At 48.1% G+C, this 23,996-nt stretch overlaps 1 protein-coding gene across 1 annotated transcript in view; it reads left to right on the plus strand.

The window, feature by feature from the left end:
- The window catches only part of LOC124045394 (CDK5 and ABL1 enzyme substrate 1-like), a 118,747-nt gene that overhangs the window by 68,156 nt on the left and 26,595 nt on the right, over positions 1-23,996 (plus strand). Inside the window, exons 4-9 of the mRNA XM_046364691.1 lie at positions 6,215-6,317; positions 14,993-15,140; positions 15,191-15,201; positions 22,189-22,683; positions 23,000-23,492; positions 23,805-23,902. Of these exons, the coding sequence (XP_046220647.1) occupies positions 6,215-6,317; positions 14,993-15,140; positions 15,191-15,201; positions 22,189-22,683; positions 23,000-23,492; positions 23,805-23,902 (1,348 nt within the window). The remainder of the gene's footprint in view (positions 1-6,214; positions 6,318-14,992; positions 15,141-15,190; positions 15,202-22,188; positions 22,684-22,999; positions 23,493-23,804; positions 23,903-23,996) is intronic.

A 23,996-nucleotide genomic window follows, 5' to 3' on the forward strand; every position in this document is an offset into this window, starting at 1 on the left:
CATGGTGTTTAGGAGAGGAGAGAGGACATGGTGTTTAGGAGAGGAGAGAGGACATGGTGTTTAGGAGAGGAGAGAGGACATGGTGTTTAGGAGAGGAGAGAGGACATGGTGTTTAGGAGAGGAGAGAGGACATGGTGTTTAGGAGAGGAGAGAGGACATGGTGTTTAGGAGAGGAGAGAGGACATGGTGGAGAGGAGAGAGGACATGGTGTTTAGGAGAGGAGAGAGGACATGGTGTTTAGGAGAGGAGAGAGGACATGGTGTTTAGGAGAGGAGAGAGGACATGGTGTTTAGGAGAGGAGAGAGGACATGGTGTTTAGGAGAGGAGAGAGGACATGGTGTTTAGGAGAGGAGAGAGGACATGGTGTTTAGGAGAGGAGAGAGGACATGGTGTTTAGGAGAGGAGAGAGGACATGGTGTTTAGGAGAGGGAGAGGACAGAGAGAGAGGACATGGTGTTTAGGAGAGGAGAGAGGAGAGAGGACATGGTGTTTAGGAGAGGAGAGGAGAGAGGACATGGTGTTTAGGAGAGGAGAGAGGACATGGTGTTTAGGAGAGAGGACATGGTGTTTAGAGAGAGAGAGAGAGAACATGGTGTTTAGGAGAGAGGAGAGAGGACATGGTGTTTAGGAGAGGAGAGAGGACATGGTGTTTAGGAGAGGAGAGAGGACATGGTGTTTAGGAGAGGAGAGAGGACATGGTGTTTAGGAGAGGAGAGAGGACATGGTGTTTAGGAGAGGAGAGAGGACATGGTGTTTAGGAGAGGAGAGAGGACATGGTGTTTAGGAGAGGAGAGAGGACATGGTGTTTAGGAGAGGAGAGAGGACATGGTGTTTAGGAGAGAGAGAGAGAGGACATGGTGTTTAGGAGAGGAGAGAAGGAGGACATGGTGTTTAGGAGAGGAGAGAGGACATGGTGTTTAGGAGAGGAGAGAGGACATGGTGTTTAGGAGAGGAGAGAGGACATGGTGTTTAGGAGAGAGAGGACATGGTGTTTGGGAGAGGAGAGAGGACATGGTGTTTAGGAGAGGAGAGAGGACATGGTGTTTAGGAGAGGAGAGAGGACATGGTGTTTAGGAGAGGAGAGAGGACATGGTGTTTAGGAGAGGAGAGAGGACATGGTGTTTAGGAGAGGAGAGAGGACATGGTGTTTAGGAGAGGAGAGAGGACATGGTGTTTGGGAGAGGAGAGAGGACATGGTGTTTAGGAGAGGAGAGAGGACATGGTGTTTGGGAGAGGAGAGAGGACATGGTGTTTAGGAGAGGAGAGAGGACATGGTGTTTAGGAGAGGAGAGAGGACATGGTGTTTAGGAGAGGAGAGAGGACATGGTGTTTAGGAGAGGAGAGAGGACATGGTGTTTAGGAGAGGAGAGAGGACATGGTGTTTGGGAGAGGAGAGAGGACATGGTGTTTAGGAGAGAGAGGTTGTTTAGGAGAGGAGAGAGGAGAGAGGACATGGTGTTTAGGAGAGGAGAGAGGAGAGAGGACATGGTGTTTAGGAGAGGAGAGAGGACATGGTGTTTAGGAGAGGAGAGAGGACATGGTGTTTAGGAGAGGAGAGAGAAGAGAGGACATGGTGTTTAGGAGAGGAGAGAGGAGAGAGGACATGGTGTTTAGGAGAGGAGAGAGGACATGGTGTTTAGGAGAGGAGAGAGGACATGGTGTTTAGGAGAGGAGAGAGGACATGGTGTTTAGGAGAGGAGAGAGGACATGGTGTTTAGGAGAGGAGAGAGGACATGGTGTTTAGGAGAAGAGAGAGGAGAGAGGACATGGTGTTTAGGAGAGGAGAGAGGACATGGTGTTTAGGAGAGGAGAGAGGACATGGTGTTTAGGAGAGGAGAGAGGACATGGTGTTTAGAGAGGAGAGAGGAGAGAGGACATGGTGTTTAGGAGAGGAGAGAGGACATGGTGTTTAGGAGAGGAGAGAGGACATGGTGTTTAGGAGAGAGAGAGAGAGAGGACATGGTGTTTAGGAGAGGAGAGAGGACATGGTGTTTAGGAGAGGAGAGAGGACATGGTGTTTAGGAGAGGAGAGAGGACATGGTGTTTAGGAGAGGAGAGAGAACATGGTGTTTAGGAGAGGAGAGAGAACATGGTGTTTAGGAGAGGAGAGAGGACATGGTGTTTAGGAGAGGAGAGAGGACATGGTGTTTAGGAGAGGAGAGAGGACATGGTGTTTATGGTGAGAGGAGAGAGGACATGGTGTTTAGGAGAGGAGAGAGGACATGGTGTTTAGGAGAGGAGAGAGGACATGGTGTTTAGGAGAGGAGAGAGGACATGGTGTTTAGGAGAGGAGAGAGGACATGGTGTTTAGGAGAGGAGAGAGGACATGGTGTTTAGGAGAGGAGAGAGGACATGGTGTTTAGGAGAGAGGAGAGAGGACATGGTGTTTAGGAGAGGAGAGAGGACATGGTGTTTAGGAGAGGAGAGAGGACATGGTGTTTAGGAGAGGAGAGAGGAGAGAGGACATGGTGTTTAGGAGAGGAGAGAGGACATGGTGTTTAGGAGAGGAGAGAGGACATGGTGTTTAGGAGAGGAGAGAGGACATGGTGTTTAGGAGAGGAGAGAGGACATGGTGTTTAGGAGAGGAGAGAGGACATGGTGTTTAGGAGAGGAGAGAGGACATGGTGTTTAGGAGAGGAGAGAGGACATGGTGTTTAGGAGAGGAGAGAGGACATGGTGTTTAGGAGAGGAGAGAGGACATGGTGTTTAGGAGAGGAGAGAGGAGAGAGGACATGGTGTTTAGGAGAGGAGAGAGGACATGGTGTTTGGGAGAGGAGAGAGGACATGGTGTTTGGGAGAGGAGAGAGGACATGGTGTTTGGGAGAGGAGAGAGGACATGGTGTTTGGGAGAGGAGAGAGGACATGGTGTTTGGGAGAGGAGGAGGACATGGTGTTTGGGAGAGGAGAGAGGACATGGTGTTTGGGAGAGGAGAGAGGACATGGTGTTTGGGAGAGGAGAGAGGACATGGTGTTTGGGAGAGGAGAGAGGACATGGTGTTTGGGAGAGGAGAGAGGACATGGTGTTTGGGAGAGGAGAGAGGACATGGTGTTTGGGAGAGGAGAGAGGACATGGTGTTTGGGAGAGGAGAGAGGACATGGTGTTTGGGAGAGGAGAGAGGACATGGTGTTTGGGAGAGGAGAGAGGACATGGTGTTTGGGAGAGGAGAGAGGACATGGTGTTTAGGAGAGGAGAGAGGAGAGAGGAGAGAGGACATGGTGTTTAGGAGAGGAGAGAGGACATGGTGTTTAGGAGAGGAGAGAGGACATGGTGTTTAGGAGAGGAGAGAGGAGAGAGGACATGGTGTTTAGGAGAGGAGAGAGGAGAGAGGACATGGTGTTTAGGAGAGGAGAGAGGACATGGTGTTTAGGAGAGGAGAGAGGACATGGTGTTTAGGAGAGGAGAGAGGACATGGTGTTTAGGAGAGGAGAGAGGACATGGTGTTTATAACGTAGGACAAACTGTTCCATTTTGGATGCTGACTAGTCCTCTCTTCAGGTTTTAGTCATTTAGCTTTCAGTAGTGAGTGAAAACATCTTCATCCCTGTGGGAATCGAACCCACAACCCTGGCATTGCAAGTGCCATCAAATCAAATGTATTTGTCACATACACATGGTTAGCAGATGTTAATGCGAGTGTAGCGAAAATGCTTGTGCTTCTAGATACGACAATGCAGTAATAACCAACAAGTAATCTAACTAACAATTCCAAAACTACTGTCTTATACACAGTGTAAGGGGATAAAGAACATGTACATAAGGATATATGAATGAGTGATGGTACAGAGCAGCATACAGTAGATGGTATCGAGTACAGTATATACATATGAGATGAGTATGTAAACAAAGTGGCATAGTTAAAGTGGCTAGTGATACATGTATTACTAAGGATGCAGTCGATGATGTAGAGTACAGTATATACATATGCATATGAGATGAATAATGTAGGGTAAGTAACATTATAGAAGGTAGCATTGTTTAAAGTGGCTAGTGAAATATTTTACATCATTTCCCATCAATTCCCATTATTAAAGTGGCTGGAGTTGAGTCTATGTTGGCAGCAGCCACTCAATGTTTGTGATGGCTGTTTAATAGTCTGATGGCCTTGAGATAGAAGCTATTTTTCAGTCTCTCGGTCCCAGCTTTGATGCATCTGTACTGACCTCGCCTTCTGGATGATAGCGGGGTGAACAGGCAGTGGCTCGGGTGGTTGTTGACCTTGATGATCTTTATGGCCTTCCTGTAACGGGTGGTGTAGGTGTCCTGGAGGGCAGGTAGTTTGCCCCCGGTGATGCGTTGTGCAGTCCTCACTACCCTCTGGAGAGCCGAACGGTTGTGGGCAGAGCAGTTGCCGTACCAGGCGGTGATACAGCCCGCCAGGATGCTCTCGATTGTGCATCTGTAGAAGTTTGTGAGTGCTTTTGGTGACGAGCCAAATTTCTTCAGCCTCCTGAGGTTGAAGAGGCGCTGCTGCGCCTTCTTCACGATGCTGTCTGTGTGGGTGGACCAATTCAGTTTGTCTGTGATGTGTATGCCGAGGAACTTAAAACTTACTACCCTCTCCACTACTGTTCCATCTATGTAGATAGGGGGGTGTTCCCTCTGCTGTTTCCTGAAGTCCACAATCATCTCCTTAGTTTTGTTGACGTTGAGTGTGAGGTTATTTTCCTGACACCACACTCCGAGGGCCCTCACCTCCTCCCTGTAGGCCGTCTCGTCGTTGTTGGTAATCAAGCCTACCACTGTTGTGTCGTCCGCAAACTTGATGATTGAGTTGGAGGCGTGCGTGGCCACGCAGTCGTGAGTGAACAGGGAGTACAGGAGAGGGCTCAGAACGCACCCTTGTGGGGCCCCAGTGTTGAGGATCAGCGGGGTTGAGATGTTGTTGCCTACCCTCACCACCTGGGGGCGGCCCGTCAGGAAGTCCAGTACCCAGTTGCACAGGGCGGGGTTGAGACCCAGGGTCTCGAGCTTGATGACGAGCTTGGAGGGCACTATGGTGTTAAATGCCGAGCTGTAGTCGATGAACAGCATTCTCAGGTATTCCTAGGTATTCCTCTTGTCAAGATGGGTTAGGGCAGTGTGCAGTGTGGTTGAGATTGCATCGTCTGTGGACCTATTTGGGCGGTAAGCAAATTGGAGTGGGTCTAGGGTGTCAGGTAGGGTGGAGGTGATGTGGTCCTTGACTAGTCTCTCAAAGCACTTCATGATGACGGAAGTGAGTGCTACGGGGCGGTAGTCGTTTAGCTCAGTTACCTTAGCTTTCTTGGGAACAGGAACAATGGTGGCCCTCTTGCAGCATGTGGGAACAACAGACTGGTATAGGGATTGATTGAATATGTCTGTAAACACACCAGCCAGCTGGTCTGCGCATGCTCTGAGGGCGCGGCTGGGAATGCCGTCTGGGCCTGCAGCCTTGCGAGGGTTAACACGTTTAAATGTTTTCCTCACGTCGCATGCAGTGAAGGAGAGTCCATGCTCTACCAACTGAGCTACATGGAACAACTTTGAAGTTCTTCACGATCTACAGACATTGTTCAGACTGTCATAACTCCAAACTTAATTTAACAACCATACACTCCCTGCTGTGTCTGGAACTATCTCTCTGTCTCTCTGCTGTGTCTGGAACTATCTCTCTGTCTCTCTGCTGTGTCTGGAACTATCTCTCTGTCTCTCTGCTGTGTCTGGAACTATCTCTCTGTCTCTCTGCTGTGTCTGGAACTATCTCTCTGTCTCTCTGCTGTGTCTGGAACTATCTCTCTGTCTCTCTGCTGTGTCTGGAACTATCTCTCTGTCTCTCTCCTGTGTCTGGAACTATCTCTCTGTCTCTCTGCTGTGTCTGGAACTATCTCTCTGTCTCTCTGCTGTGTCTGGAACTATCTCTCGGTCTCTCTGCTGTGTCTGGAACTATCTCTCTGTCTCTCTGCTGTGTCTGGAACGATCTCTCTGTCTCTCTGCTGTGTCTGGAACTATCTCTCTATGTCTCTGCTGTCTGGAACTATCTCTCTGTCTCTCTCCTGTGTCTGGAACTATCTCTCTGTCTCTCTGCTGTCTGGAACTATCTCTCTGTCTCTCTCCTGTGTCTGGAACTATCTCTCTGTCTCTCTCCTGTGTCTGGAACTATCTCTCTGTCTCTCTTGTGGAGCTCTCCTCTCATTTTACTTTTACCACTTCCTCTCTCTCTCTCTTGCTCCCACTTCCTCTCCCTCTTTTCAGTGACCCCAAATTGGACAGACGTAGACATTCATCCGGGAACATCTCTACCACTCTGGAGATGCTGCCAGGCCTGGAGGGGTTTGAACTGGAACCCTACGGCAAGGTAAATTCTACATGAGTGATCGTGTTTGGGTCCTAAACCCCTGGTCCAGGTACGATGCAATTTACAGGTTTTGGGTTCATTAGAACATTTTAGTACATATGATACATAGTTAGAAATCCTAGATTATATTCCAGGGGGTGCCCCCAAAACTAGAGATGTCTTAGATTATATTCTAGGGGGGGTGCCCCCAAAACTAGAGATGTCTTAGATTATATTGCAGGGGGGCCAAAACTAGAGATGTCTTAGATTATATTGCAGGGGGGTGCCCCCAAAACTAGAGATGTCTTAGATTATATAGCAGGGGGTGCCCCCAAAACTAGAGATGTCTTAGATTATATTGCAGGGGGTGCCCCCAAAACTAGAGATGTCTTAGATTATATTGCAGGGGGGGGGTGCCCCCAAAACTAGAGATGTCTTAGATTATATTCTAGGGGGTGCCCCCAAAACTAGAGATGTCTTAGATTATATTCCAGGGGGTGCCCCCAAAACTAGAGATGTCTTAGATTATATTCCAGGGGTGCCCCCAAAACTAGAGATGTCTTAGATTATATTGCAGGGGTGCCCCCAAAACTAGAGATGTCTTAGATTATATTCCAGGGGTGCCCCCAAAACTAGAGATGTCTTAGATTATATTCCAGGGGTGCCCCCAAAACTAGAGATGTCTTAGATTATATTCCAGGGGGTGCCCCAAAACTAGAGATGTCTTAGATTATATTCCAGGGGGTGCCCCCAAAACTAGAGATGTCTTAGATTATATTGCAGGGGGGTGCCCCAAAACTAGAGATGTCTTAGATTATATTCCATATTGCCCCCAAAACTAGAGATGTCTTAGATTATATTGCAGGGGGGTGCCCCAAAACTAGAGATGTCTTAGATTATATTCCAGGGGGTGCCCCAAAACTAGAGATGTCTTAGATTATATTGCAGGGGGTGCCCCCAAAACTAGAGATGTCCTAGATTATATTGCAGGGGGGGGGGTTGCCCCAAAACTAGAGATGTCTTAGAGTATATTCTAGGGGGCTGCCCCAAAACTAGAGATGTCTTAGATTATATTGCAGGGGTGCCCCCAAAACTAGAGATGTCTTAGATTATATTGCAGGGGTGCCCCAAAACTAGAGATGTCCTAGATTATATTGCAGGGGGGTTGCCCCAAAACTAGAGATGTCTTAGATTATATTCTAGGGGGTGCCCCCAAAACTAGAGATGTCTTAGATTATATTGGAGGGGGTGCCCCAAAACTAGAGATGTCTTAGATTATATTGCAGGGGGTACCCCCAAAACTAGAGATGTCTTAGATTATATTGCAGGGGGGTGCCCCAAAACTAGAGATGTCTTAGATTATATTGCAGGGGGTGCCCCAAAACTAGAGATGTCTTAGATTATATTGCAGGGGTGCCCCCAAAACTAGAGATGTCTTAGATTATATTCTAGGGGGGTGCCACCAAAACTAGAGATGTCTTAGATTATATTCTAGGGGGTGCCCCCAAAACTAGAGATGTCTTAAATTATATTCTAGGGGTGCCTCCAAAACTAGAGATGTCTTACATTATATTCTAGGGGGTGCCTCCAAAACTAGAGATGTCTTAGATTATATTGCAGGGGTGCCCCCAAAACTAGAGATGTCTTAGATTATATTGCAGGGGGGTGCCCCAAAACTAGAGATGTCTTAGGGGGGGGTGCCCCCAAAACTAGAGATGTCTTAGATTATATTCTAGGGGGGGTGCCCCCAAAACTAGAGATGTCTTAGATTATATTCCAGGGGGGGGTGCCCCCAAAACTAGAGATGTCTTAGATTATATTCCAGGGGGGTGGTGCCCCAAAACTAGAGATGTCTTAGATTATATTCTAGGGGGGTGCCCCAAAACTAGAGATGTCTTAGATTATATTCCAGGGGGTGCCCCAAAACTAGAGATGTCTTAGATTATATTCCAGGGGGGGGTGCCCCAAAACTAGAGATGTCTTAGATTATATTGCAGGGGGTGCCCCAAAACTAGAGATGTCTTAGATTATATTCCAGGGGTGCCCCCAAAACTAGAGATGTCTTAGATTATATTGCAGGGGTGCCCCCAAAACTAGAGATGTCTTAGATTATATTCTAGGGGGTGCCCCAAAACTAGAGATGTCTTAGATTATATTCAGGGGGTGCCCCAAAACTAGAGATGTCTTAGATTATATTCCAGGGGGTGCCCCAAAACTAGAGATTTCTTAGATTATATTGCAGGGAGGGGGGCCCAAAACTAGAGATGTCTTAGATTATATTGCAGGGGGGTGCCCCCAAAACTAGAGATGTCTTAGATTATATTCCAGGGGGTGCCCCCAAAACTAGAGATGTCTTAGATTATATTCCAGGGGGGTGCCCCCAAAACTAGAGATGTCTTAGATTATATTCCAGGGGGTGCCCCCAAAACTAGAGATGTCTTAGATTATATTCCAGGGGGTGCCCCAAAACTAGAGATGTCTTAGATTATATTCCAGGGGTTGCCCCCAAAACTAGAGATGTCTTAGATTATATTGCAGGGGGGGTGCCCCAAAACTAGAGATGTCTTAGATTATATTCCAGGGGGTGCCCCCAAAACTAGAGATGTCTTAGATTATCTTGCAGGGGTGCCCCCAAAACTAGAGATGTCTTAGATTATATTGCAGGGGGGTGCCCCCAAAACTAGAGATGTCTTAGATTATATTGGAGGGGGTGCCCCCAAAACTAGAGATGTCTTAGATTATATTGCAGGGGGTACCCCAAAACTAGAGATGTCTTAGATTATATTGCAGGGGGGGTGCCCCCAAAACTAGAGATGTCTTAGATTATATTGCAGGGGGTGCCCCCAAAACTAGAGATGTCTTAGATTATATTGCAGGGGGTGCCCCAAAACTAGAGATGTCTTAGATTATATTCTAGGGGGGTGCCACCAAAACTAGAGATGTCTTAGATTATATTCTAGGGGGTGCCCCCAAAACTAGAGATGTCTTAAATTATATTCTAGGGGGTGCCTCCAAAACTAGAGATGTCTTACATTATATTCTAGGGGGTGCCTCCAAAACTAGAGATGTCTTAGATTATATTGCAGGGGGTGCCCCAAAACTAGAGATGTCTTAGATTATATTTGCAGGGGGGGGGGTGCCCCAAAACTAGAGATGTCTTAGATTATATTGCAGGGGGTGCCCCAAAACTAGAGATGTCTTAGATTATATTCTAGGGGGTGCCCCCAAAACTAGAGATGTCTTAGATTATATTCCAGGGGGGGGGGTGCCCCAAAACTAGAGATGTCTTAGATTATATTCCAGGGGGGTGGTGCCCCCAAAACTAGAGATGTCTTAGATTATATTCTAGGGGGTGCCCCCAAAACTAGAGATGTCTTAGATTATATTCCAGGGGGGTGCCCCAAAACTAGAGATGTCTTAGATTATATTCCAGGGGGGGGGGTGCCCCCAAAACTAGAGATGTCTTAGATTATATTGCAGGGGGGTGCCCCAAAACTAGAGATGTCTTAGATTATATTCCAGGGGTGCCCCCAAAACTAGAGATGTCTTAGATTATATTGCAGGGGGTGCCCCAAAACTAGAGATGTCTTAGATTATATTGCAGGGGGTGCCCCAAAACTAGAATGTCTTAGATTATATTCTAGGGGTGCCCCCAAAACTAGAGATGTCTTAGATTATATTCCAGGGGGTGCCCCAAAACTATGTCTTAGATTATATTCCAGGGGGGGGTGCCCCAAAACTAGAGATGTCTTAGATTATATTGCAGGGAGGGGGGCCCAAAACTAGAGATGTCTTAGATTATACAGGGGGGGGTCCCTAGAGATGTCTTAGATTATATTCCAGGGGGGTGCCCCAAAACTATGTCTTAGATTATATTCCAGGGGGGGTGCCCCCAAAACTAGAGATGTCTTAGATTATATTCCAGGGGGTGCCCCCAAAACTAGGATGTCTTAGATTATATTCCAGGGGGTGCCCCCAAAACTAGAATGTCTTAGATTATATTCCAGGGGTTGCCCCAAAACTAGAGATGTCTTAGATTATATTGCAGGGGGGTGCCCCAAAACTATGTCTTAGATTATATTCCAGGGGGGGTGCCCCAAAACTAGGATGTCTTAGATTATCTTGCAGGGGGTGCCCCCAAAACTAGAGATGTCTTAGATTATATTGCAGGGGGTGCCCCAAAACTAGAGATGTCTTAGATTATATTCTAGGGGGTCCCCCAAAACTAGAGATGTCTTAGATTATATTGCAGGGGGTGCACCAAAACTAGAGATGTCTTAGATTATATTGCAGGGGGTGCCCCCAAAACTAGAGATGTCTAGATTATATTGCAGGAGGGGTTGCCCCAAAACTAGAGATGTCTTAGAGTATATTCTAGGGGGCTGCCCTCAAAACTAGAGATGTCTTAGATTATATTCCAGGGGGTGCCCCCAAAACTAGAGATGTCTTAGATTATATTCCAGGGGGGTGCCCCAAATCTAGAGATGTCTTAGATTATATTCCAGGGGGGGGGGTTGCCCCCAAAACTAGAGATGTCTTAGATTATATTCCAGGGGGGGGGGTGCCCCAAAACTAGAGATGTCTTAGATTATATTCCAGGGGGGTGCCCCAAAACTAGAGATGTCTTAGATTATATTCCAGGGGGTGCCCCCAAAACTAGAGATGTCTTAGATTATATTCCAGGGGGTGCCCCAAAACTAGAGATGTCTTAGATTATATTCCAGGGGGTTGCCCCAAAACTAGAGATGTCTTAGATTATATTGCAGGGGGTGCCCCAAAACTAGAGATGTCTTAGATTATATTCCAGGGGGGTGCCCCAAAACTAGAGATGTCTTAGATTATCTTGCAGGGGGTGCCCCCAAAACTGATGTCTTAGATTATATTGCAGGGGGGGTGCCCCAAAACTAGAGATGTCTTAGATTATATTCTAGGGGGTGCCCCAAAACTAGAGATGTCCTAGATTATATTGCAGGGGGAGGGGTTGCCCCAAAACTAGAGATGTCTTAGAGTATATTCTAGGGGGCTGCCCTCAAAACTAGAGATGTCTTAGATTATATTCCAGGGGGTGCCCCCAAAACTAGAGATGTCTTAGATTATATTCCTGCCCCAAAACTAGAGATGTCTTAGATTATATTCCAGGGGGGTTGCCCCCAAAACTAGAGATGTCTTAGATTATATTGCAGGGGGTGCCCCCAAAACTAGAGATGTCCTAGATTATATTGCAGGGGAGGGGTTGCCCCAAAACTAGAGATGTCTTAGAGTATATTCTAGGGGGCTGCCCCCAAAACTAGAGATGTCTTAGATTATATTGCAGGGGGTGCCCCAAAACTAGAGATGTCTTAGATTATATTCTAGGGGGTGCCCCCAAAACTAGAGATGTCTTAGATTATATTGCAGGGGGTGCCCCCAAAACTAGAGATGTCTTAGATTATATTGCAGGGGGGGTGCCCCAAAACTAGAGATGTCTGATTATATTGCAGGGGGTGCCACCAAAACTAGAGATGTCTTAGATTATATTCTAGGGGGTGCCTCCAAAACTAGAGATGTCTTAGATTATATTCTAGGGGGTGCCTCCAAAACTAGAGATGTCTTAGATTATATTGCAGGGGTGCCCCAAAACTAGAGATGTCTTAGATTATATTGCAGGGGGGGGTGCCCCAAAACTAGAGATGTCTTAGATTATATTGCAGGGGGTGCCCCCAAAACTAGAGATGTCTTAGAATATATTCCAGGGGGCGGGGGGTGCCCCCAAAACTAGAGATGTCTTAGATTATATTGCATGGGGTGCCCCCAAAACTAGAGATGTCTTAGATTATATTCTAGTGGGGGTGCCCCCAAAACTAGAGTAGTCTTAGATTATATTCTAGGGGGGGGGCAAAACTGATGTCTTAGATTATATTGCAGGGGGTGCCCCCAAAACTAGAGATGTCTTAGATTATATTGCAGGGGTGCCACCAAAACTAGAGATGTCTTAGATTATATTCTAGGGGGTGCCTCCAAAACTAGAGATGTCTTAGATTATATTGCAGGGGGTGCCCCCAAAACTAGAGATGTCTTAGATTATATTGTGCCCCAAAACTAGAGATGTCTTAGATTATATTGCAGGGGGGGGGGGGTGCCCCCAAAACTAGAGATGTCTTAGAATATATTCCACAAAACTAGAGATGTCTTAGATTATTTGCATGGGGGTGCCCCCAAAACTAGAGATGTCTTAGATTATATTGCAGGGGGTGCCCCAAAACTAGAGATGTCCTAGATTATATTCTAGTGGGGGTGCCCCCAAAACGTAGTCTTAGATTATATTCTAGCAAAACTGAGATGTCTTGTTATATTCTAGGGGGGTGCCCCCAAAACTAGAGATGTCTTAGATTATTTGCTGTGCCCCCAAAACTAGAGATGTCTTAGATTATATTCTAGGGGGTGCCTCCAAAACTAGAGATGTCTTAGATTATATTCTAGGGGTGCCCCCAAAACTAGAGATGTCTTAGATTATATTCTAGGGGTGCCCCCAAAACTAGAGTAGTCCTAGATTATATTGCAGGGGCTGTAGCTAACAGATAGCCTGTCCCAAACTCTCTATTCCTCATACTGGACTATATAGAGAATAAGGTGTTATTTGGGACCATAGGAACCCTTTTTTACTCAGTGGTGTAAAGTACATTTAAAGGACTACTTAAGTCGTTTTTTGGGGGGGTACCTCTACTTAACTATTTATATTTTTGACAACTTTTACTTTACTACATTCCTAAAGACAATTATGTAATTTTTACTCCGTACGTTTTCCCTGACACCTAAAAGTACTCGCTACATTTTGAATGCTTAGCAGGACAGGAATTTTACACACTTATCAAGAGAACATCCCTGGTGATCTACTGCCTCTGATCTGGAGGACTCATTTAAAAGAGAACATCCCTGGCCATCCCTTCTGCCTGTGATCTGGAGGACTCACTAAACAGAGAACATCCCTGGCCATCCCTTCTGCCTGTGATCTGGAGGACTCACTAAACAGAGAACATCCCTGGCCATCCCTACTGCCTCTGATCTGGAGGACTCACTAAACAGAGAACATCCCTGGTCATCCCTACTGCCTCTGATCTGGAGGACTCACTAAACAGAGAACATCCCTGGTCATCCCTACTGCCTCTGATCTGGAGGACTCACTAAACAGAGAACATCCCTGGTCATCCCTACTGCCTCTGATCTGGAGGACTCACTAAACAGAGAACATCCCTGGCCATCCCTACTGCCTCTAATCTGGAGGACTCACTAAACAGAGAACATCCCTGGTCATCCCTACTGCCTCTGATCTGGAGGACTCACTGAACATCCCTGGTCGTCCCTACTGCCTCTAATCTGGAGGACTCACTAAACACATGCTTTTTTGTCAATTATGTACGCCCCTTGCGATCTGTAATGATGTCTGAGAGTTGGAGCCCCTGGCTATCTGTAATGATGTCTGAGAGTTGGAGCCCTGGCTATCTGTAATGATGTCTGAGAGTTGGAGTGTGCCCCTGGCTAATTGTAATGATGGCTACCTCCGCCCCAATATCAGTCCACAGGGTTAGGAACTATACTGCACCATGCTGTTTCGCACTGTGCTGTTTTTTCTACGCTAGACTGTGCTGTTTCGCACTGTGCTGTTTTACTGTGCTACGCTAGACTGTGCTGTTTTGTGCTGTTTTACTGTGCTACGCTAGACTGTGCTGTTTTACTGTGCTACGCTAGACTGTGCTGTTTTACTGTGCTACGCTAGACTGTGCTGTTTTACTGTGCTACGCTAGACTGTGCTGTTTTACTGTGCTACGCTAGACTGTGTTGTTTTACTGTGCTACGCTAGACTGTGTTGTTTTACTGTGCTAAGCTAGACTGTGTTGTTTTACTGTGCTACGCTAGACTGTGCTGTTTTACTGTGCTACGCTAGACTGGGCTGTTTTACTGTGCTACGCTAGACTGTGCTGTTTTACTGTGCTACGCTAGACTGTGCTGTTTTACTGTACTACGCTAGACTGCTGTTTTACTGTGCTACGCTAGACTGTGCTGTTTTTCTGTGCTATGCTAGACTGTGCTGTTTTTCTGTGCTACGCTAGACTGTGCTGTTTTTCTGTGCTACGCTAGACTGTGCTGTTTTACTGTGCTACGCTAGACTGTGCTGTTTTACTGTGCTACGCTAGACTGTGTTGTTTTACTGTGCTACGCTAGACTGTGCTGTTTTACTGTGCTACGCTAGACTGTGCTGTTTTTCTGTGCTACGCTAGACTGTGCTGTTTTTCTGTGCTACGCTAGACTGTGCTGTTTTTCTGTGGTACGCTAGACTGTGCTGTTTTACTGTGCTACGCTAGACTGTGCTGTTTTACTGTACTACGCTAGACTGTGCTGTTTTTCTGTGCTACGCTAGACTGTGCTGTTTTTCTGTGCTACGCTAGACTGTGCTGTTTTTCTGTGCTACGCTAGACTGTGCTGTTTTTCTGTGCTACGCTAGACTGTGTTGTTTTACTGTGCTACGCTAGACTGTGCTGTTTTACTGTGCTACGCTAGACTGTGTTGTTTTACTGTGCTACGCTAGACTGTGCTGTTGTTCATATCACTTGTTTTCTTCCTCGTGGCGTTGAACATCCATCTCCTGTATGACTTATTGATTGATTGATTGATTGAGTGAGTGATTGATTGATTGATTGATTGATTGACCTCCTCCCCAGACGGTATCGTACGCCCAGTTCCTCCACCCGACCAATGCTCTGGTCCGCCAGAAGACTGCCTCGGTGGACATCACCCTGCAGGTGCCCCTCACCCTGCAGGTGCCCCTCACCCAAGTGACCCGGAACAGCATCCCCGAAACTAGACTAGGCTGAACTCCAACGTGGGACTGGATTTTATTTGACCCGGTTGTGTTGTAGAATGGATGTTGGTTGAACCTTTAGCAATATGGTGACATTCCTGGCGGTGTTATGACCTCTACTGTACCTGCTTTCCACGGGGTTTGACCTCTACTGTACCTGCTTTCCACGGGGTTATGACCTCTACTGTACCTGCTTTGTTTTACTGTACCTGCTTTCCACAGGGTTATGACCTCTACTGCACCATGCTACCATGCTGGTTCTACTGCACCATGCTACCATGCTGGTTCAACTGCACCATGCTGGTTCAACTGCACCATGCTGGTTCAACTGCACCATGCTGGGTCTACTGCACCATGCTACCATGCTGGTTCTACTGTACCATGCTGGTTCTATTGCACCATGCTGGTTCTACTGCACCATGCTGGTTCTACTGCACCATGCTACCATGCTGGTTCTACTGCACCATGCTGGTTCTACTGCACCATGCTGGTTCTATTGCACCATGCTACCATGCTGTTTGCACCATGCTGGTTCTACTGCACCATAGTACCATGCTGGTACTACTGCACCATGCTGGTTTTTACCATGCTGGTACTACTGCACCATGCTGGTTCAACTGCACCATGCTGGTTCAACTGCACCATGCTGGTTCTACTGCACCATGCTGGTTCTACTGCACCATGCTGGTACTACTTGCTACCATGCTGGTTTTACTGTACCATGCTACCATGCTGGTTTTACCATGCTGGTACTACTGCACCATGCTGGTTCTACTGCACCATGCTGGTTCAACTGTACCATGCTGGTTCTACTGCACCATGCTGGTTCTACTGCACCATGCTACCATGCTGGTCAACTGCACCATGCTGGTTCTACACCATACTACCATGCTGGTACTACTGCACCATGCTGGTTTTTGCTGGTGCTGCACCATGCTACCATGCTGGTACTACTGCACCATGCTGGTTCTATTTTACCATGCGGGTACTACTGCACCATGCTACCATGCTGGTTCAACTGCACCATGCTGGTTCTTTGCACCATGCTACCATGCTGGTTCAACTGCACCATGCTACCATGCTTTCAACTGCACCATGCTGGTTCTATTGCACCATGCTACCATGCTGGTTCAACTGCACCATGCTGTTCTACTGTACCATGCTACCATGCTGGTTCAACTGCACCATGCTACCATGCTGGTTCTATTGCACCATGCTACCATGCTGGTTCAACTGCACCATGCTACCATGCTGGTTCAACTGCACCATGCTGGTTCTATTGCACCATGCTACCATGCTGGTTCAACTGCACCATGCTGGTTCTACTGTACCATGCTACCATGCTGGTTCAACTGCACCATGCTGGTTCAACTGCACCATGCTGGTTCAACTGCACCATGCTGGTTCAACTGCACCATGCTGGTTCAACTGCACCATGCTGGTTCTACTGCACCATGCTGGTACTACTGCACCATGCTACCATGCTGGTTTTACTGTACCATGCTACCATGCTGGTTCTACTGTACCATGCTGGTACTACTGCACCATGCTGGTTCTACTGCACCATGCTGGTGCTACTGCACCATGCTACCATGCTGGTACTACTGCACCATGCTGGTTCTACTGCACCATGCTGGTTCTATTGCACCATGCTACCATGCGGGTACTACTGCACCATGCTACCATGCTGGTTCAACTGCACCATGCTGGTTCTATTGCACCATGCTACCATGCTGGTTCAACTGCACCATGCTACCATGCTGGTTCAACTGCACCATGCTGGTTCTATTGCACCATGCTACCATGCTGGTTCAACTGCACCATGCTGGTTCTACTGTACCATGCTACCATGCTGGTTCAACTGCACCATGCTACCATGCTGGTTCTATTGCACCATGCTACCATGCTGGTTCAACTGCACCATGCTGGTTCAACTGCACCATGCTGGTTCTATTGCACCATGCTACCATGCTGGTTCAACTGCACCATGCTGGTTCTACTGTACCATGCTACCATGCTGGTTCAACTGAACCATGCTACCATGCTGGTTCAACTGCACCATGATGCTGGTTCTACTGCACCATGCTACCATGCTGGTTCAACTGCACCATGCTACCATGCTGGTTCTACTGCACCATGCTACCATGCTGGTTCAACTGCACCATGCTACCATGCGGGTTCAACTGCACCATGCTACCATGCTGGTTCTACTGCACCATGCTACCATGCTGGTTCAACTGCACCATGCTACCATGCTGGTTCTACTGTACCATGCTGGTTCTACTGCACCATGCTACCATGATGGTTCTACTGTACCATGCTACCATGCTCGTTCAACTGCACCATGCTACCATACTGGTTCTACTGTACAATACTGGTTCTACTGTACCATGCTACCATGCTGGTTCAACTGCACCATGCTACCATGCTGGTACTACTGCACCATGCTGGTTCTACTGCACCATGCTACCATGCTGGTTCTACTGTACCATGCCACCATGCTGGTTCAACTGCACCATGCTGGTTCAACTGCACCATGCTGGTTCAACTGCACCATGCTGGGTCTACTGCACCATGCTACCATGCTGGTTCTATTGTACCATGCTGGTTCTATTGCACCATGCTGGTTCTACTGCACCATGCTGGTTCTACTGCACCATGCTACCATGCTGGTTCTACTGCACCATGCTGGTTCTACTGCACCATGCTGGTTCTACTGCACCATGCTGGTTCTATTGCACCATGCTACCATGCTGGTACTACTGCACCATGCTGGTTCTACTGCACCATAGTACCATGCTGGTACTACTGCACCATGCTGGTTCAACTGCACCATGCTACCATGCTGGTACTACTGCACCATGCTGGTTCAACTGCACCATGCTGGTTCAACTGCACCATGCTGGTTCAACTGCACCATGCTGGTTCAACTGCACCATGCTGGTTCTACTGCACCATGCTGGTACTACTGCACCATGCTACCATGCTGGTTTTACTGTACCATGCTACCATGCTGGTTCTACTGTACCATGCTGGTACTACTGCACCATGCTGGTTCTACTGCACCATGCTGGTTCAACTGTACCATGCTGGTTCTACTGCACCATGCTGGTTCTACTGCACCATGCTACCATGCTGGTCAACTGCACCATGCTGGTTCTACACCATACTACCATGCTGGTACTACTGCACCATGCTGGTTCTACTGCACCATGCTGGTGCTACTGCACCATGCTACCATGCTGGTACTACTGCACCATGCTGGTTCTACTGCACCATGCTGGTTCTATTGCACCATGCTACCATGCGGGTACTACTGCACCATGCTACCATGCTGGTTCAACTGCACCATGCTGGTTCTATTGCACCATGCTACCATGCTGGTTCAACTGCACCATGCTACCATGCTGGTTCAACTGCACCATGCTGGTTCTATTGCACCATGCTACCATGCTGGTTCAACTGCACCATGCTGGTTCTACTGTACCATGCTACCATGCTGGTTCAACTGCACCATGCTACCATGCTGGTTCTATTGCACCATGCTACCATGCTGGTTCAACTGCACCATGCTACCATGCTGGTTCAACTGCACCATGCTGGTTCTATTGCACCATGCTACCATGCTGGTTCAACTGCACCATGCTGGTTCTACTGTACCATGCTACCATGCTGGTTCAACTGCACCATGCTGGTTCAACTGCACCATGCTGGTTCTACTGCACCATGCTGGTACTACTGCACCATGCTACCATGCTGGTTTTACTGTACCATGCTACCATGCTGGTTCTACTGTACCATGCTGGTACTACTGCACCATGCTGGTTCTACTGCACCATGCTGGTGCTACTGCACCATGCTACAATGCTGGTACTACTGCACCATGCTGGTTCTACTGCACCATGCTGGTTCTATTGCACCATGCTACCATGCGGGTACTACTGCACCATGCTACCATGCTGGTTCAACTGCACCATGCTGGTTCTATTGCACCATGCTACCATGCTGGTTCAACTGCACCATGCTACCATGCTGGTTCAACTGCACCATGCTGGTTCTATTGCACCATGCTACCATGCTGGTTCAACTGCACCATGCTGGTTCTACTGTACCATGCTACCATGCTGGTTCAACTGCACCATGCTACCATGCTGGTTCTATTGCACCATGCTACCATGCTGGTTCAACTGCACCATGCTGGTTCAACTGCACCATGCTGGTTCTATTGCACCATGCTACCATGCTGGTTCAACTGCACCATGCTGGTTCTACTGTACCATGCTACCATGCTGGTTCAACTGAACCATGCTACCATGCTGGTTCAACTGCACCATGCTACCATGCTGGTTCTACTGCACCATGCTACCATGCTGGTTCAACTGCACCATGCTACCATGCTGGTTCTACTGCACCATGCTACCATGCTGGTTCAACTGCACCATGCTACCATGCGGGTTCAACTGCACCATGCTACCATGCTGGTTCTACTGCACCATGCTACCATGCTGGTTCAACTGCACCATGCTACCATGCTGGTTCTACTGTACCATGCTACCATGCTGGTTCAATTGCACCATGCTACCATGCTGGTTCTACTGTACCATGCTGGTTCTACTGCACCATGCTACCATGATGGTTCTACTGTACCATGCTATCATGCTCGTTCAACTGCACCATGCTACCATACTGGTTCTACTGTACAATACTGGTTCTACTGCACCATGCTACCATGCTGGTTCAACTGCACCATGCTACCATGCTGGTACTACTGCACCATGCTGGTTCTACTGCACCATGCTACCATGCTGGTTCTACTGTACCATGCCACCATGCTGGTTCAACTGCACCATGCTACCATGCTGGTTCAACTGCACCATGCTACCATGCTGGTTCAACTGCACCATGCGACCATGCTGGTTCTACTGTACCATGCTACCATGCTGGTTCAACTGCACCATGCTACCATGCTGGTTCTACTGTACCATGCTGGTTCTACTGCACCATGCTACCATGCTGGTTCTACTGTACCATGCTACCATGCTGGTTCAACTGCACCATGCTACCATGCTGGTTCTACTGTACCATGCTGGTTCTACTGCACCATGCTACCATGCTGGTTCTACTGTACCATGCTACCATGCTCGTTCAACTGCACCATGCAACCATACTGGTTCTACTGTACAATACTGGTTCTACTGTACCATGCTACCATGCTGGTTCTACTGTACCATGCTGGTTCTACTGTACCATACTGGTTCTACTGCACCATGCTGGTACTACTATACCATGCTACCATGCTGGTTCTACTGCACCATGCTACCATACTGGTTCAACTACACCATGCTGGTTCTACTGCACCATGCTGGTTCTACTGTACCGTACTGGTTCTACTGCACCATGCTGGTACTACTATACCATGCTACCATGCTGGTTCTACTGTACCATGCTGGTTCTACTGTACCATGCAGGTCCTACTGCACCATGCTGGTTCTACTGCACCATGCTACCATACTGGTTCAACTGCACCATGCTACCATGCTGGTTCTACTGCACCATGCTACCATGCTGGTTCTACTGTACCATGCTGGTTCTACTGCACCATGCTGGTTCTACTGCACCATGCTACCATGCTGGTACTACTGCACCATGCTGGTTCTACTGCACCATGCTACCATGCTGGTTCTACTGTACCATGCCACCATGCTGGTTCAACTGCACCATGCTACCATGCTGGTTCAACTGCACCATGCGACCATGCTGGTTCTACTGTACCATGCTACCATGCTGGTTCAACTGCACCATGCTACCATGCTGGTTCTACTGTACCATGCTGGTTCTACTGCACCATGCTACCATGCTGGTTCTACTGTACCATGCTACCATGCTGGTTCAACTGCACCATGCTACCATGCTGGTTCTACTGTACCATGCTGGTTCTACTGCACCATGCTACCATGCTGGTTCTACTGTACCATGCTACCATGCTCGTTCAACTGCACCATGCAACCATACTGGTTCTACTGTACAATACTGGTTCTACTGTACCATGCTACCATGCTGGTTCTACTGTACCATGCTGGTTCTACTGTACCATACTGGTTCTACTGCACCATGCTGGTACTACTATACCATGCTACCATGCTGGTTCTACTGCACCATGCTACCATACTGGTTCAACTACACCATGCTGGTTCTACTGCACCATGCTGGTTCTACTGTACCGTACTGGTTCTACTGCACCATGTTGGTACTACTATACCATGCTACCATGCTGGTTCTACTGTACCATGCTGGTTCTACTGTACCATGCAGGTCCTACTGCACCATGCTGGTTCTACTGCACCATGCTACCATACTGGTTCAACTGCACCATGCTACCATGCTGGTTCTACTGCACCATGCTACCATGCTGGTTCTACTGTACCATGCTGGTTCTACTGCACCATGCTGGTTCTACTGCACCATGCTACCATGCTGGTTCTGCACCATGCACCATGCTGGTTCTACTGTACCATGCTGGTCCTTCTGACCCAGGCCAGGGGTAGAATGTGATGGAGAAGAGATAGAGAACATTCTGATTCATCCACCTCTGATGAATCACAGTGAATAACAGAGGGGTGTTGCTGCTCGGGTCGAGATGAGTGAAATTGAATTTCAAATTGAAACGGCGAGAGAGTGTCTGGCTTCTCCTCCTCATCTCTGCACTGAGAGACAGACTGTCAGCACTTGTCAGTGATCAGCATGGCCTGTGTGTGAGAGAGGGAGCGTGTGTGAGAGGATCTTCTCTTGTGCGTATGCATTTGTGCCAGTCACATTACCATAATCATGTGTCCTCCCCACTCCTTCTTCCCCGGGTCTGATTTAGCAACACGTTGTTAACTAGCAACACACAGCTGTGTGTGTGTGTGTGTGTGTGTGTGTGTGTGTGTGTGTGTGTGTGTGTGTGTGTGTGTGTGTGTGTGTGTGTGTGTGTGTGTGTGTGTGTGTGTGTGTGTGTGTGTGTGTGTGTGTGTGTGTGTGTGATGTGCTAGCTGTTAGTTATTCTGTGTTGCCAAGGTGACCGGGGACAGATACCAGCCACGGTTATTCTGTGTTGCCAAGGTGACCGGGGACAGATCCCAGCCACAGTTATTCTGTGTTGCCAAGGTGACCGGGGACAGATCCCAGCCACAGTTATTCTGTGTTGCCAAGGTGACCGGGGACAGATCCCAGCCACAGTTATTCTGTGTTGCCAAGGTGACCGGGGACAGATCCCAGCCACAGTTATTCTGTGTTGCCAAGGTGACCGGGGACAGATCCCAGCCACAGTTATTCTGTGTTGCCAAGGTGACCGGGGACAGATCCCAGCCACAGTTATTCTGTGTTGCCAAGGTAACCGGGGACAGATCCCAGCCACAGTTATTCTGTGTTGCCAAGGTGACCGGGGACAGATCCCAGCCACAGTTATTCTGTGTTGCCAAGGTGACCGGGGACAGATCCCAGCCACAGTTATTCTGTGTTGCCAAGGTGACCGGGGACAGATACCAGCCACAGATATTCTGTGTTGCCAAGGTGACCGGGGACAGATACCAGAGACAGTTATGGCTGTCTCTCTGTCTGTGGAGGACTTTATAAATGATGTTATTTATTTGTATAACTGAGTTTCTAGTTGAGGTCAATAACAAAGTGATGGACTTCCTGGATGGATCCTCAGTATTTTCCAACCGTAATGATGATGATGATGATTGTGTGTGTGTGTGTGTGTGTGTGTGTGTGTGTGTGTGTGTGTGTGTGTGTGTGTGTGTGTGTGTGTGTGTGTGTGTGTGTGTGTGTGTGTGTGTGTGTGTGTGTGTGATGTGCTAGCTGTTAGTTATTCTGTGTTGCCAAGGTGACCGGGGACAGATACCAGCCACGGTTATTCTGTGTTGCCAAGGTGACCGGGGACAGATCCCAGCCACAGTTATTCTGTGTTGCCAAGGTGACCGGGGACAGATCCCAGCCACAGTTATTCTGTGTTGCCAAGGTGACCGGGGACAGATCCCAGCCACAGTTATTCTGTGTTGCCAAGGTGACCGGGGACAGATCCCAGCCACAGTTATTCTGTGTTGCCAAGGTGACCGGGGACAGATCCCAGCCACAGTTATTCTGTGTTGCCAAGGTGACCGGGGACAGATCCCAGCCACAGTTATTCTGTGTTGCCAAGGTGACCGGGGACAGATCCCAGCCACAGTTATTCTGTGTTGCCAAGGTGACCGGGGACAGATCCCAGCCACAGTTATTCTGTGTTGCCAAGGTGACCGGGGACAGATACCAGCCACAGATATTCTGTGTTGCCAAGGTGACCGGGGACAGATACCAGAGACAGTTATGGCTGTCTCTCTGTCTGTGGAGGACTTTATAAATGATGTTATTTATTTGTATAACTGAGTTTCTAGTTGAGGTCAATAACAAAGTGATGGTCCATTTTCACTTCCTGGATGGAATGTCTCTTCCTCACTTCGTATTTTCCAACCGTAATGATGATGGTGTGTGTGTGTGTGTGTGTGTGTGTGTGTGTGTGTGTGTGTGTGTGTGTGTGTGTGTGTGTGTGTGTGTGTGTGTGTGTGTGTGTGTGTGTGTGTGTGTGTGTGTGTGTGTGTGTGTGTGTGTGTGTGTGTGTGTGTGTGATCTAATGTACTTTCTGTGCCCTACAGGTGTAGATGACTTTGGAGACTATGACCCCAACCTTCTGAGTGACCCCCAGTGGCCCTGTGGGAAACACAAGAGAGTGCTGATCTTCGCCTCATACATGGTGAGAGAGAAAGAGACAGAGAGAGAGAGACAGAGGGAGAGAGAGAGAGACAGACAGACAGACAGACAGAGGGAGAGGAGAGACAGACAGACAG

The sequence above is a fragment of the Oncorhynchus gorbuscha genome, linkage group LG10 (assembly GCF_021184085.1).
Source record: "Oncorhynchus gorbuscha isolate QuinsamMale2020 ecotype Even-year linkage group LG10, OgorEven_v1.0, whole genome shotgun sequence".
Taxonomy (NCBI): Eukaryota; Metazoa; Chordata; class Actinopteri; order Salmoniformes; family Salmonidae; genus Oncorhynchus; species Oncorhynchus gorbuscha.